General features: G+C 42.4%; 1 protein-coding gene across 1 annotated transcript in view; it reads right to left on the bottom strand.

Moving 5' to 3' along the window:
* MYLK4 (myosin light chain kinase family member 4) overlaps positions 1-16,888 on the bottom strand; it is a 131,474-nt gene that overhangs the window by 92,214 nt on the left and 22,372 nt on the right. Inside the window, exon 2 of the mRNA XM_030552291.1 lies at positions 15,421-15,679. Coding sequence (XP_030408151.1) covers positions 15,421-15,679 — 259 coding nt within the window. The remainder of the gene's footprint in view (positions 1-15,420; positions 15,680-16,888) is intronic.

Here is a 16,888-nt window from a genome sequence, read left to right as displayed (position 1 = left end):
GAGGTAGTTGATTAAAAACAGTATATATTATTCAACAAATAGTATTTAATCAGATCTATTAATCACTGCACAAAGAATATTTTTACCCTGAAAGTATAACTTTATACATTTTTCTCCTGCTAATTGTCTTTGAAGCAGAAGTAGCGTAAATGGAAGCATCATGCCTATTTAACTTATTTTAATGTATTGTATCAAAAACTTTCATAGCATATGAAATTCACTGAGTCACTAATATGATATTATGAAAGTGGGATGAATAAGACACTAACTCAGAGTTGTCATTTCAGCTTATCACAGAAATTATATAATTATAGCAATACCAAAAGAATCGAAAGTCTTTTAGGAACAATTTCAGTTGACTTTTTGGCTTTACTTTCTGTTTATAACAATTTTTTTTACTGTTTTTTAAATTAAAAATACAACATAAAGTGATTTGATGATATACAATTTTGCTTATCCTTTATTTATCCTTGTCCTCTGAGCTTCTTGCCCAAAATGTAAAACTCTGTGGTATTAAGCATGAGGTAATTGTCTCTTGCAGCTCATAACAATAAGAAAGAAGAATATGCCAAACTGGAGTCTGGTGATATTTCAGAATTCAGAAACTATACACAGGAAACTAATTCTGAGACTGCACAGATGCATTCATGAATAGAATTCAGCAATTTGTAGTGATGTAATTAAGTCTAATCATCCTGACAATCTGGATGATAGAAGCTACTCGAGAAGAGCCTTATATTTGCCTGTCTAAACCTAAATTCATCTGTTTTTATTTAAGCCACATTTTTTTATTGTAAGTTCTTTTTAAAAATTCTCAAGCTAAATCCCAGCTGGTACGTGCTGTACTCATTTCCTCATTGTGAAATCACGTTTAACTTAGTGGTTAGGTTGCAACAACCCCAATAATATAATTATACTGTAATCTGCTACAATCAATCAATCAGCTCTTGGATCTTTGGGAAGATGATGATATCTTCACCTACTAATAATAGGAAAATAATAGATGTCAACCCAAAGGGTAGAAACTCTCACAAGCCTCTTTCGGGATCTTGTGTGGGTTCCTGCATTGGTCATGTGACAATAATACTGCAATTAGTAGAAGGCCTGACATGCTTATTCAGGCAGTGGCCAAAGAAGACAAGGGGTCCTATTTGTCTCACCCAGCAGATGTTATTAGAACAATGTTTCAACAGGAACTAACAAATAGCATGAAAAGGGAGATGTAGATTTTTTTTAAAAGTACAGTAATACTACTAGGATTTACTGCATATTATGAAAGAAATGAATTTGGTCCAAAGGAAAGACGCTCTTCTATTTCTCTCTGTCTTTTTTCCGTAAGGAACATACATTAAGGAGATTAATAGAATATACATTCTAACTCTCTTTACAAGCAGCATTTGCCTGGTTAAAACTATCAAGGCTAATATGTGAAATGAATCCACCTAATTTAAAAGTATTTCTACTACCTGTGTATCTTCAGTTGCAGAGGTCTCTCTGTTTCTTCCACGGGTTAGCACAGCCCATAACATGTGCCCAAGGAATGAAGCTAAGATGCAGAAACTACCTGCAATCCAGACATCTTTTCCCTTTGAGGGTAGATCCATTTTTTTAAGCTGAATTACTTTGGTCTCTTGGTTTATTAGAAGTAATTTGCTGGACAATCAATCGTCCCCAACTCGGTAAGCACTACCTAGCTGGAAGGGATGGGCACGCTGCTGGGTAGGTTGGATCCTGTCACACAATTCAACACATTCCCTGGACCTATAAGGGAAAAAAGAGTGACGGCCTACTGACAAGAGAGAAACAGGTGTGAGGGGCCTACAGACAAGATTGCTTGCAAGGTAATTTACTCTGACATCCCAGCACTTCTCAGATGAACCAAAACTATTAGCACCAACCATAATAGTTAACAGTTTATGCTGTCAGTCATCTGCTTTTTAATTTGCAACGGATACAAAATATACACAAAGAGCAACATTTGGATGGTAAAACTGTGGGAAAAAATAGTATGTGTAATTAAAGACTATGGTAATGCATACGTAGAAGAAGCCTGAATTAAGGCTATATAGCCACCTTATTTCTGACTTTTGAGTGCTTGACTTTGCAAACTTGACATTCTTCTAATATAACTTTTTCAATGTAATTTACTACTAAAAACCAAACCACCAACTGCCCTCAAAAACCTGAAAAACCAGAAATTATATTTTGTTGCACTATACCAGTCCCCAGAAGCAGGGTTCAGATCTTTAGAGCCACAGCACAGATCTCAGCCTACTATTGATACCAGTAGCTCAAGTAATCATCTTCTCCGTGGATTAGTCACCGGGGGGAAGGAGACACATATTTTGCCTGTGATTTTCAAAGCGATTTGCTGACAGAAGAGGACTAGAGAGAACAATGATTCCTGGGTTCCATTCCAGGCTACATAGGGGAGTATTCTCTTGTGGTTATAGACCCTTCTGCCCATGTATTCCCAATGTGTCTCTACTTTCCTTCTATCTGAATTGAAATGTCATGTGCTAGAGCTTCCCTATGGAGGAAAATAACTTAGCATGATCATCTTGTTACATGATGACATTGATGATAACTCCACTGGACTCCAGCAGGTGATTTATACAAATCAGTCTCAGTTTCTGCTTGGATGGCATTTCACAGTTTTCATGTAATATAGAACCTTGTTTTCAGTCTGCCCCTCACCCATTCAAAAGTCCACAAATTATAACTTTTAACATTATGCCTTCACCTGTTCGTCCTATCAACAAAACAGAAAAGAAAAATGTACTATTGCTTTGCTGAGAAGCTCCAGCACCTCTGTGCTTTGGAGCAGGGACTTTAAACTGATCTGGATGGCGGATATTGGATAGGGGGAGAGAGCCTAAAGTCCCTGCGCCAAAGCTGTACTACTGCTTTGCTGGATGTGCTGGAGCTTCTCAGCAAAGCAGTAGTACATTTTTCTTTTTAACATGAGCAAAACAACATATTTTGTAATATCATTCTAAGAAACAGCTAGACTATTTTAGCTGACATTTTCAACAACAACAAAAATCAGCTTGAGATAGACACCTGGGATGAATTTTTTTTGGCATAAGCAGTTAAAGTTTGGCAAAGTTATAAGCAACCAAAACCAGAGCCTTATAAAGGGAAATGTTAGGAAACCTTAACAACAGATGATGCTACAGATCTACCTCTAAGGACAGAAACTGTTTGGATTCCAGGGATGGGAAGCCAAAATTGGAGGACAAAGGATGTCATGTAGAGTTAGATAATAGTTGCAGTGCACTTGGCTGGAGCTAAAGCCTTAACTGCATAGCAGGTGCTTATAAATAAAATGGACAAAGAACATGAAAGAGGATTAATTTGGCAGGGTGGAGCAATGTGAATGTGGAATACTGTAATTCTCCCTGTGCTTAGGTATATACACTTCTCCAAAGATTGGCAGGCAAAGGGCTTAATTATCTTCTCTACCTGCAGATTGCAAGTACATAAAAGATTGTTACAAAAGGAAGGTGAAAAATTGTTCTTGTTAACCTCTGAGGATAGGTTCAATGGGTTTAAACTGCAGCAAACCGTAGGGAAGGAGACCTGCTTGTTCGGGGAACGCGATAGCAAACCGGGGAAGGAGACCAGCTTCGCCGCGGTTTGCTCTCGCGTTCCCGGAACCACCCAGCAAACCTCAGGGAAGGAGACCTGCTTGCTCGGAGTTCGGGGAACGCGAGAGCAAGCTGGGGAAGGAGACCAGTTTGATTACCAGAGGCTTCCTCAGGTATGCTGGGATACCTGCTTATTCCACGGAGGTCAAGAAAAGCGCTGGTAAGTGTCTATACTTGATTACCAGCGCTGGATCACCAGCGCTGGATCCTCTACACCCGAGACAAAACGGGAGTACGGCCAGCGCTGCAAACAGGGAGTTGCAGCGCTGGTGGTGCCCTGCAGATGTGTACACCTCCTAAGTTGCAGCGCTGTAACTCCCTCACCAGCGCTGCAACTTTCTGATGTAGACAAGCCCTTAGGGTAGACATTAGGAAAACATCCTAACTGTCAGGGTAGTTAAGCACTGCAACAAATTGCCCAGGGGGGTTGTGGAATCTCCAGCATTGAAGGCTTTTAAGAACAGGTTAGACAAACACCTGTCAGGGATGGTCTAGTTAATACTTATTCCTGCCTTGAGTGCAGGGGACTGGACTAGATGACCTCTTGAGGTCCCTTGCAGTGCTACACCTCTATGATTCTATAGGACAACAGTTACAGTATTGCCAACCCCAAACAGTCAAAAATCATGAATATGGTCCCCCCAAATTATTGGATTGGCTTAAAAAATCAAGAGATTTTTTTTTTAAAGTTGCATTCCTTTTTATTTGCCTTCTAGCTTCTGAGCCTTTAGGATGCACTCAGGTCACATTTCAGACTTTTCTCCACAACCATGAGATACACACACACACACACACACAAGCTGAGATTCTCATGGAAGGACTCCAGGAACTGGGGCATAGGGTGACCAGATGTCTCCATTTTATAGGGACAGTCTCGATTTTGGGATCTTTTTCTTATATAGGCTCCTATTACCCCCCACCCTATCCCAATTTTTCACATTTGCTGTCTGGTCACCCTACTGGGCCAATTAAGTAAAACAAACAATAATGTTGGACTCATCATGGCAACACTGTTAAATGGCTACCATTGGTGTAGGAGTTTGCAGGGGAGTCACTGGCCCAAGGCATTTGTTCTCCCCAAGAGGCAAAGCTCTGGAAAGAGACTCTTTGCTTCCACCATTACTACAATCATCAGTGACATGACTTAAAAGAGAAGGACTCACTGATCATCCACTGGCCTTCTTTTCCACAGAGGGAGTAAGGAGAGAGAATGATGAGTAGCCCCCACCCCCTGCACCAATGGAGCAGCTAGTTTGAATGCCAAATACCTACTATGTGCACCAGTTACAATTAGGTCCTATATCTAAATATTGGAACTAGGGCTGGTTGAAAAACAGTTTCAAAGGAAAATTTTCTACAGAAAATTGGGTTTTAATTAAACAAAGTTTCCACAAAACCTGTAAGCTTTCTGTGAAAAAATGTTGATTTTTTGTTGGAAAACAGATCAACCCCCCAAAAACTTTACAAAGTTCAGTTTTTTGATGGAAAAGTCAAAATCCTCTACAAAAAATATCAATGAAAACTTATTTTGATTGCTTGTCAGGGGAAAATAATATACGTTTTCCAACTAACTCCACGATGGACTGCCCTGGCAACTGTCTATTCAAACAAACCTTGTTGATGGATGTTACATAACTATAAAAATATACCTGCTGCTTTGGCATTTAGAGGGGGACTCTGACATCATCATTCAAGAATAACAATGAGTTTATCATGAAACTGTTGCTCCCATCCACTAAACATCATCAGAAAGATCTCGTGACCTTTATTGTCCTAGTCTCTCTACCAGTGCAATGCTAAGAGGTACTGAGTTAATAACAATCAGAATATAACCATGGTCCTGTTGTAACTTTTTGCAGGAAAGAAGGCGAGGGTAGTGGTGTTATGAATTATGGTATTGCTTATGTAGTAATCATATGTCAGTTGCAAATGACATAGTTGCATTGTTTATCAAATGCTGGGACCCATGACTGCATTAGTCAAGCTGGGTGAACATAACTCATAGGATGGAAGGCCTTGGGGTAGTCCTCCACATCACTGATATGCCACAGTGAGACTGTGGGGAACTGCTGACAGAGTGGCTGCATAGAGGGGTCTCTGCACTGCCAGTGTACTGCAAAGATGAACTCTGCACTGACCCTAAATAAGCTGGTAGGAAAAAGAAATTAGGTGGTTGCCAAGGCCCAAGATCAGACAACCCAGAAACCCTGCATTGAAGCCTGGACTAGTAGTGGCCACCACTCTAGACCATAACATCTAGAGACCTGCCACACTGAAACCTGCTTTCAGGATCTGGGGGTGAATTACATCACTCTCAAAGGTGAGGGGCCCTGCCTTTAAAATGTATTCCCCTGGGTAGTCTGGCAGAGTTTAGAGAGCTTGAGTTTAAGATTGGGTTTAGCTGTTTGCTTTTGTAGTCCTAAAGAAATAGTCTTTTACTACCACCCATCATGGATGGTTTTATTGTTTTATGAATTCTGTAAACAAGTGCCTAGCAGCTAGAGCAGTGGGCATTGCAAAGGTCAATAAAATTAACAAATAAATCATAAACAAATTACTTGCACCAAAATCATGGAAATGAGATTAAAGAACATGTTTACAACTAAAGAAAATAATCCCATATAATTTAAAACAGTGTGCACTGTATTTATGCTTGGTTCCCCTCATTTTGAATCTCTGCAACCAATTTAAACATGTGGATTTCAGCTCCATTTGCCGTCAAACCACACTTTACCAGCTGAGGGCCAGAGGCAGAGACGGAGGGTGAAATTCAATGAGCCAGCATGTCATCTTATAATTGGAATAGTCTGAAGTCAACCAAGTTAATCAGGCAGGGTTGAACTTGACTGTGACTGATTAACGTAATCAGGCTATCGGTTAACTCCAAAATTCTTGAACTCTGGTGACATAAATAATTGCCAGGCTTTAGCTGGTCTTCAGATATAGAAATAGTTTGGAGGGCCAAATTCTGCCGGACTGCAGTTGCGCAGCTTTAACTGAAGTCAATGGGAGCTATTGTGCACACATCCAAGGGCAGAATTTGAGCCGTAAGTAGAAATGGAAGACAATAGAACATTCTGCATATAAAACCCTGATCACAAAACTCCCTTTTTTTCTTCTTGTTAACTCTCATGCTTTCGGTCTTTTCTTCTTTGGTAGCTCAATGTTCTTTAATTTAAACCCATATAGTTGCAAAAATAATAGGAAGGGCCTGTTCTGAACATTGGATCAGAGGGAACAAAAAATATATACAACGAGCAGAGAAAGAAAATCTAATTTGCCATAACAGCCCTTTTTGTATTCAGTTAGTAACTTTTCATCTCTCCCATGATCTGAAGAAGAGTGCCATCCACCACAACTCTCTCCCAGTGATTTTCTTTGAGTTATTACACATAACTGAACTTGCAGCACACTTATTTGTTTTCCATTGTTCTAATGGTTCCTTGGGTGTTTGTCTTCAGATTAGACTTCGTTTTTATAAAATATAAGTAATATTGAAAATAAGATAAGCTCCTTGTGTTTGTTTGTTTTAGAAAGGTAACATCTCTAGCAAGACAGCTATTTCTTGGGGGAGGCGGGAGGAGGAGAGAGTTTATTTTCTTCTATAATTATATCCAATTAGCCTCTGATAACATTTACCTTTCAAATGAACACTTCTTTTATAAATATCATGAATATTGTACATTTCGCCCCATAACCTCACTGGTATATTTTCTAGTATATTTACTGCTCCCACTGAAATGAATAGGAGGTTTGCTATTGAATCCAACCTGAGTGAGATTCCACTTACTGAAATTAAGTCTACACTCCCACTCCTCGCTTTTCCTTGCACACCCACCCATTCCTGCAAAGAAAATTATTCCTTCCTCCTCTCATTGTATAATATAATAAAACTATGTTAGTGTTCAACAGGCTAGGGGATAAAGCTTGCTGGAGCTTTATATACAGGGCTCACTTTTCTTCTATACCTACAACCTGGCTTAGGCCCAATCAGTTCAGCAAAACTTTCAGGCATTAAATTTAACCATATGCCTATGTACGGTGCTGAACTAGAATCTGGGCGTTTTGCCAATGACTTTTATGTGAGTTAATTTGGGACCAGTATTAGGAAAAACAAAATTCAAATGTATGTATTTGGAATTCTTGGCTCAATAAAGATGGCAGAATGTCATTAGAACTGAATTATACTACCTTCTAGCTTGAGCAAGATTGTTCTTTTGACTAGACTGTTGTGCTAGAGTAGGAGCACACAACCTTGCTTCTGCACTTACTCCTTTTCCTCCTGGAGGCCTGCAGTCAGTCACACCTCTTCCTATGAACCTCAAAAGTTTTTTCGCACAGGTTCCAGCAACACTTCTAACAAAGCACTAACTCTTGAAACATATCAAAGGTGATGAAGTTGGAATCGATGATTAATGGAGGTTCTCTCCCAACCTCCACCCAAGAAATGGGAAACAAGCTTGCAATCACTACACTTGTAGGGCTACAGTTGCAGCTGTACAGTGCTGGGAGTTAAACCTGTCTTCGTACAGCGGAGTAGGGAAAGCGCTGCAGTCTGTCCACACCGACAGCTACCAGCGCACTGTCGTGGCCACATTTGCAACATCTGCAGCGGCATTGGGAGCGGTGCATCATGGGCAGCTATCCCAGCATTCAAGTGGCTGCAACGTGCTTTTCAAAAGGGAGGGGTGGGGTGGAGTGTGACAGGGAGCGTGGGCGAGGGAGAGAGTGGAGTTTTGGAGTCGACACGTGTCAGCTCCCTGCCGTGCAAGTTCCGACCCCCTCCCCCACCCATCTCTCACTCACTGAAAGCAAACAGCAGCTGTTCTTTTCCTCACAGACCAAATAAGCACTCGCTCCGAAACGGACCCTTCCCCTCCCTCCTTCCCGCCCGCAGCACTGCTTCTCTCCTCAAGCAAACGCTGGCTGTTGGCGTTCCAAAGGGAGCCCCCCTTCCTCTGCTCATTCACAGCAAACAGTAGCTGTGTTTGCTTTTTCAATAAGCAGCTCCCGGAGCCCGGAATTCACAACAAAACAAAGAGCAGAACCTTCACTTAAAAGGATTATGGGAAGCTTCCAGAAGTCAGTCATAGCGTACTAAGATTATTCCCTTTTTACACTGGCGCCCCAGCGCTGCAGCAGTAGCGCTATACTCTTTATTCCTCTTGGGGAGGTGGAGTACAAGAAGCGCTGTAGCCACGGAGATACAGCGCTGTAAGTGCCTTGCCAGTGTGGATGGGCAGTGTGTTACAGCGCTATAAAGCCACTAAGGCCAGGTCCACACTAGAGCGTTAAATCGATTTAAACAGCGTTAAATCGATTTAACGCTGTAACCGTCCACACTACAAGGCACTTAAAATCAATTTTAAGGGGTCTTAAAATCGATTTCTGTACTCCAGCTAAACGAAAGGAGTAACCCTAAACTCGATTTTACAAAATCGATTTTGGGCTAGTGTGGACAGAAATCGAAGTTAATGGCCTCCGGGAGGTATCCCACAGTGCACCAGTGGCCGCTCTGGACAGCTAAAGGAACTCTACTGCTGGCCAGGTACACAGGAAAAGCCCCGGGAACTTTTGAATTGCATTTCCTGTTTGGCCAGCGTGGAGCTCTCAGCAGCACAGGTAACAATGCAGTCTCCTGAGAATAGGAAAAGAGCTCCAGCATGGAACACACAGGAGTTATTGGATCTGATAGCTGTATGGGGAGAAGAGTCTGTGCTATCAGAACTGCGTTCCAGTAGACGAAATGAGAAAACTTTTGAAAAGATTTCTAATGCCATGAGGCAGAGAGGACATAGCAGAGACTCGGTGCAGTGCAGAGTTAAAGTGAAGGAGCTCAGACAAGCATACCAGAAGACCAAAGCAGCAAAGGGCAGATCCGGATATGGCCCCAAAACATGCTGCTTCTACGCGGAGCTTCATGCAATTTTAGGTAACTGCGCCACGACAAGCCCTCCCTTGTCTGTGGATTCAGAGGTGGGGGTAGTAATCTCAGCCACTGCTGATGATTTTGCGGACGGCGAAGATGTGGAGGAGGAACCAGAGGAGGACGAGATGGCAGAGACCACACAGCACTCCATTCCCCCCAACAGCCAGGATCTTTTCCTCACCCTGACAGAAGTACCCTCCCAGCCCTCTCAAGCCAGTAGCACAGACAATGACGCCGTGGAAGTGTCTTCTGGTGAGTGTACTTTTTTAAATAAAAAACATAGTTTAAAAGCAACCGTTTTTTAATGATTGATTTGCCATGAGGGCTTGCATGCAGTAGCTGGCATTAAAGTTACTGGAAAAGTCTGTTGACATGTGTGGGGATGGAGCGGAAATCCTCCAGGGACATCTCTATAAAGCACTCCTGGAGGTACCCCAATAGCCTTTGCAGAAGGTTTCTGGGCAGGGCAGCCTTATTCCGTCCACCATGGTACGAAACTTTACCACGCCATGCCTGGAGCACGTAATTGGGTATCATTGCATGACAAAGCCTAGCTGCGAATGGCCCCGGGGATTGCTGGCATTCAAGAAGCATAATTTCTTTTTCTCTTTCTGTTATCCTCAGGAGAGTGATATCGTTCATGGTCACCTGTTAAAAATTAATGTACTTTATTAAGGGGACAGAGATGACCATTCCTTCGTTTCTGCTTTCTTGCTCCTTTAATAAAAAACCTTTCCTAGCAGTTAGCCATGTGGAGGATGATAAAAACCTGCAAATTCCTACGGGGAGGTGTCTCTAATGGCGCTGAGCTTTTTAGCATTGGGGCAGCAGGAATTATCGCTGCTAATTGCCAAAAGGCAGAGGGGGGAGGGGAGGCGGTAAAGTGACCTGCCAGTACAGCAGAGATGCAGATTGGGGGGGGAGGGGGAGCATTCACAATTTTCCTCTAGTGCTGAACCTTTCTGATGGCATAAGAAAAGAAGCCAGAGTTTTGCTTTTTAGCAGTTTGGCTGCCAAGCGTGAATGCTACCTGTTAATAGCCGGGGGTACAGGGTAATAAAAGAGGTTGCACGGTTCACTGCCATTTGACTTACCATGTCCTCCAGCAAGGTTTTTTGTACTCCTCTGACCTGCGTCTGTGTTGATCTCTGACTCCACAGCCGCAAGCACTAAATACTAAAAGAATCCTAAGGCGACCTTGTATTGAAGTTACATGTGCTACGTACGGTGAATAGTCTAGTTCACTGTGAAAGAGTATAACCATTGTTCTGTGAAATGTGTCCCTTATGATCCTTCTATCACTCTTTTCCCCCACACACGCAGATGCACATTTCTCCAGCCTCCCTTCTCCTGTCCGAAGGATAGGTCAGATAAGGAGGCTGAGGAAGAAGAGGACACGGGAGGAGATGTTCACAGAAATAATGGCAGTAACTCGCAGTGAAAGAGCTCATCTGGGGGAGTGGAAACACGTGGTCGCAAAGTACAGGGAGGCTGCCAGTGAACGTGAGGACAGGAGGGATGCTAAAAATGACGTGTAGCGGCAGGAAGATCAGCGGTGGCGGGCAGCAACGCTGGAGCTTCTTCGCGATCAGACTGACCTCCTCTGAAGTCTGCTGGAAGAGCTGTGGGGTCACAGAGTGCCACTCCAGCCCATGTTCAACCTCCCTCAGTACTCACCATGTCCCATATCTTCCACACCCAGACGTGTAAGAACGCGTGGGGGAAGGCTTTCTGCACCTGGCCACTCCACCACTGTGGACAGTCCAACCAAAAGGCTGTCATTACATTGAAATGCTCTTAATGGCATTTTTCTTCCCTCCTATACTCCTCCCAAACCACTCCCAGGGTAACTTTTCATTTCTTTTAATCTTAGGACATGCTATTCAAAGGCAGTGGGAGGGGGGGTTAATCAAGGGGAAAGAAACACAGCAGTCACACCGTACCCTGGCCCATGATGAAACTCGTTTTCAGGACTTCCTTAATTGCCTTTGTCTTCCCTTCCTCCCTCCCTCCCTCTACTATCCTCCCCCAAAAACCCCTAATTATGTATTTTTAATCACAGGCTTGTAAAAGCAGGAGGGAGGGTGGGTTGCTTACAGGGACTGACTTTTAATAAAGAATACAATGTTTTCTACAGATAGTAACTTTATTTTCCATAAGCAAGCAGTTCTGGAAGGGTGCAGGGAAGCTAGCTTGCAGCAGCAGGAGTCAATACATGGGAGGGGGGTTAATCAAGGGGAAAGAAAAACAGCAGTCACACCGTACCCTGGCCCATGATGAAACTCGTTTTCAGGGCTTCTCTGATGCGCACCGCTTCCTGGTGTGATCTTCTAATTGCCCTGGTGTCTGGCTGCGCATAATCAGCGGCCAGGTGATTTGCCTCAGCCTCCCACCCCGCTATAAAGGTCTCCCCCTTACTCTCACAGAGATTGTGGAGCACACAGCAAGCAGCAATAACAAAAGGGATATTGGTTTGGCTGAGGTCTGAGCGAGTAAGTAAGGTTCTCCAGCGCCCTTTCAAATGGCCAAATGCACATTCTACCACCATTCTGCACTTGCTCAGCCTGTAGTTAAACGACTCCTGACCACTGTCCAGGCTGCCTGTGTATGGCTTCATTAGCCAGGGCATCAAGGGGTAGGCTGGGTCCCCCAGGATAACTATAGGCATTTCAACATCTCCAACTGTAATTCTCTGGTCTGGGAAGTAAGTCCCTTGCTGCAGCCGTTTAAACAGAGTAGTGCTTCTGAAGACACGAGCGTCATGAACCCTTCCTGGCCATCCCACGTGGATGTTGGTGAAACGTCCCTTGTGATCCACCAGTGCTTGCAGCACCATCGAAAAGTACTCCTTGCGGTTTATGTACTGGGCTCCCTGGTGCTCCGGTGCCAAGATAGGGATATGGGTTCCATCTATCGCCCCCCCACAGTTAGGGAATCCCATTGCAGCAAAGCCATTCACTTTTCCCATTCTGCACGTTTCCCAGAGTCACAACCTTTCGTAGCAGCAGCTTAATGATTGCTTTGGCTACTTCCAGCACAGCAGCCCCCACAGTAGATTTGCCCACTCCAAATTGATTCCCGACTGACCGGTAGCTGTCTGGCGTTGCAAGCTTCCAGAGAGCTATTGCCACTCGCTTCTCCACTGCGAGGGCTGCTCTCATCCTGGTATTATGGCATTTCAGGACAGGGGAAAGCAAGTCACAAAGTTCAAAGAAAGTGCTCTTACGCATGCGAAAGTTCCGCAGCCACTGCAAATTGTCCCACACCTGCAAGACTATACGGTCCCACCAGTCTGTGCTTGTTTCCCGGGCCCAAAATTGGCGAGGAACGGGTAGAACTTCCCCCATTACCATCAGGAGCTCCAAAGCACGGGGGCCCGCGGTTTCGGAGAACTCGTTCTCCAAGTCCTCATCACTCTCATCGCTGCGCAGCAGCATGCTCTCCTGCATTTCTGGCTCATGGTTCAGCATAGACAGCAGGAGAATGCGTGAACTGTTTACAACATCCGCGAGCAAGGTAAAGATCTGACCAGGATCCATGCTTGCTGCAAAATGGCGTTTGCTCACTTCACCCAGTAAAAAACGCGCGAAATGGCTGTCTGCTGCTTTCAGGAAGGGAGAGGGTGAGGCTGTACCCAGAACCACCCACGACAGTGATTTTTGCCCCATCAGGCACTGGGGTAATAACCCATAATTCCAAGGGTCAGGGAACACTGCAGGAACTGTGGGATAGGTACCCAGAGTGCAACGCTCCTGAAATCGATGGACGCCAGGGAACATGGACGCACACCACCGATGTAAGGCGCCCTAGTGTGGACGCGTAAAATCGATTTTATAAACCCTGTATTATAAAATCGATTTTAATAACATTGATTTTAAGCTGTAGTGTGGACGTGGGCTAACAGTGCTGTAACTCTCAAGTGTAGCCAAGGCCCCAGACTACTACCTGCTATATGCAGGAAGGCACAGAAACTCTAGGGCTCTGCATTGCTAAGGAGAAGATTTGGTTTTGATTCCTTTTTTGACACTCACAGGCCACTAGGAAGGAAAGAGTGCTTAGCAATGACAATGGCCACCCAGTTAAATAAAGCAAGTTCTTTAGTTTCAAGTTATTATAACAATCTTGGCAACTAGTTTTACCCTTGAGCAATATTTTACTTATATTGCCTGAGCAACTTGTAACAGATATATATTACCAGCAACAAACTTAAAATGCCAATTTAGAATGGACAACCAAACTGAAGATGCTAAACATGTTGGGTTTACTGTAGTACTGGCTAGCAGTTCATCCTGCCTGCTACACTTTTTTTTTTTTAACATGGCTGTGGATTGAAATGAATGAGAATCTTCAGAACAACAGGAAATCTCTTCATTCCAAATCCCTGCAGATAAGAATGTTGCAGCAGGCAGAAAGAACGGATGGGGTGGGGTGCATGTCAACAATACTGGTTTCTGTTTCCGCACTCCAGTCCAATAATTGTGACTTTAACACTGACATAACCCTCATTTTGCGGAGTTAGTAGATTTTCAACCCCCCTCAAAAAAAAAATCTAAACAAAAAAACAACAACCCACCACACAGAAAATAACCTTTTAGTCATGGGGACTAGTAGCTTTGACAATGCTGTTTTAATATAACATTTGAATCCTATGTAGAGACCCAGAAATGTGTCAGAAGAGTCTTGATTTTACCTTGAAATTGACTGGGAATGAATTTTACACATATGACAGGTTTTTTTTGGTAATAAATAGATTGCTTTCTTTTTTAAAATGATTAACAACAGTAGCAGCACACTTAATACAACTCTACCTCGTTATAACGCCACCCGATATAACATGAATTTGGATATAACGCGGTAAAGCAGCGCTCCTGGGGAGCGGGGCTGCTCAGTCTGGCAGATCAAATCAAGTTGGATATAACGCGGTTTCACCAGATTTTTTGGCTCCCGAGAACAGCGTTATATCGAGGTAGAAGTGTACTAATATAATTATTTCCCCCAAATATATCATGATGAAAATAATTAAAAACTGTAAATTTCTTGGTGTTTGAACATAAAAGCAAAATATCTCAGAATAAAACTATACAAATGTCTATAACCTTTGAATATTTACATTTCTCTGAACACTACTCCCACAGATTAAAAACTAAAATGTATGTAATTTTTCACAAACTGGTATGTACACACATAATTTCTCACTGCACTGGTTCTAAGTACTGCTCCCTAACTATTCTCTGAATTACAGGTCAGTAGAGTCAGTAGCTTCTCTGGCTTTTCCCCTTAGTAAAATGTATTGATGTCAGGAAATATTTTATTCTTTCAAACCACCTGAAAGGAGAATTTAGCTGAACATGGAACCATCTTTCTGCCCAAAACCTGTATGCTATGGGCCTGCTTCTGCTCCTGTGGAAGTCAATAAGCTCCCACCAACTTCAATCATGCAGGATCACCACATATGATGTTAATACATGTGTTGAGTTTTTAACTAGGTGGCATGGAAACGTACATATTTTTTCAAAAAATTATTCCAGAATTTTCTAACTTGGGAACCTGTTAAACTTGAGGGGTAACTAAATTCACATTTAAATAAGCAGCCTGCTTTTTCAGAGGTGCTGAATTCTCACAACTCCCACGAGTCTTCTGAAAATCAGGCAATGTGCCTAAATACAGATTTAATTACCTAACTTTAGGCACCCGAGTTAAAAAATTTCTCAAAACTACAGTAACGGCATTGTATTTTAATGGAAAATATGAAAAATAGCATGGAAAGTGAAATTTCACTGTACTAAGCTATACATATGTGGGAAGCATAGGAGGGAGTGTAATATCTCTGTAGTTAGTTACCTCTTTATCTTCTGTGCCAGGCTCTGGTTCACTGATTCTTTCTTCCCAAAAGCTTCTCACCCTCTCCATCTTCTCCAAACACTGAAAAAAAGCCACTTTGCCCAGTTTGGTACTGCTGCACTGTGTACTGATTTCTTCCATTCTGTTAATCTTAAATAGCTTTGTGTTGTACCCAATAAGGTTACCATCTTGATCTCTCTCCAGCTTGGTTTCATAAACCAGTGAATACTCATGATGTTTGACATCTTCCTTTTCTTGTCTGTAATGAGGAGAAACAAATGAAACATTAACATGCATTTTTAGTTTAGAAACAAGTCAACTGTGCAATACAAATGTTATACTTTTTTCCTTTAAAAATCTGTGGGGGTATTTTTTTGTAGCTATAACTAGTTAGGTTCAAAAAAGAAACATATTGCTGACATTAATAATCTTTGCCTGTCTTAGGGTACGTCTATACTACCCGCTGGAGTGTTCGATGTATCGGGGATCGATTTATCGTGTCTCGTCTACACGCGATAAATCAATCCCCGAATTGATGCCAGGACTCCACCTCTGCAGGAGGAGTAAGCAGAGTCGACAGGGGAGCCATGGTGGTCGACTCACCACCATGAGGACAGCCAGGTAAGTTGAACTAAGTTACTTCGACTTCAGCTATGCGAATAGGGTAGCTGAAGTTGCATATCTTAGTTTGAAACACCCCCCTCACCCCCCGCTAGGGTAGCCCAGGCCTTAGATATCATTACCAGTTTTTTAGTGACTTAGGAACCTAAAGGCTTGATTTCACAGGGAAATTGATTAGCATAGCTATTGCAAATTAAACTATCCTGCAATAGCTATTCCAAAGCATATTAATTATTCTGGAATAAAGTGACTTTTATTCTAAAATAATGTCCACACAGGGAGCTATGCCGGTCAACTTCCCTGTGTAGACAAGCCCTAAATTCCATTTTCACATCTATATAAAAATGTGTTGCACTCACACATTGAAAAAATGTCTCCTCGTACTACAGATTTTGATGGGGAGCAACGAAATCTAACACTTCAGTAGTAAAGGAAAGGGACTCTCAATTTATTTTGAACCTAAAATCTAAAGTGAATAAAATGTTTGAATTATTTTTGTAAGCCTTGTCTAGCAGTGATGTAAACCCAAATACAACAGCATCGTGCTAGCTCATGAGTACAGGAAAGCTGAAACAGACCAACCAGTCGCATTGTTTACTGCTTGCATTTTGCTCAACCTGGACAAACACCATAAATTATACAAAGTAAATTAGAATTTAATTATTCTTTCACTGTTATTAGTAACATAGATAAGTAATTTTATATAATATAGGACTACGTAAGTAATTAATTATGTGATTTTCATCTGGACACTTTCCCTTTAAACAGAAAAATTATTTGTCAGCATTTAAACTAGGCTTTGTTAGCTCCGCATAGCTTTCAGTTGACCTTGCCCCACTCACTCCTG

The sequence above is a fragment of the Gopherus evgoodei genome, chromosome 2 (assembly GCF_007399415.2).
Source record: "Gopherus evgoodei ecotype Sinaloan lineage chromosome 2, rGopEvg1_v1.p, whole genome shotgun sequence".
In the NCBI taxonomy this organism is placed as follows: domain Eukaryota; kingdom Metazoa; phylum Chordata; order Testudines; family Testudinidae; genus Gopherus; species Gopherus evgoodei.
Note: the sequence above shows the minus strand (reverse complement) of the source record. Positions and strands in the feature narration are given on the sequence as shown.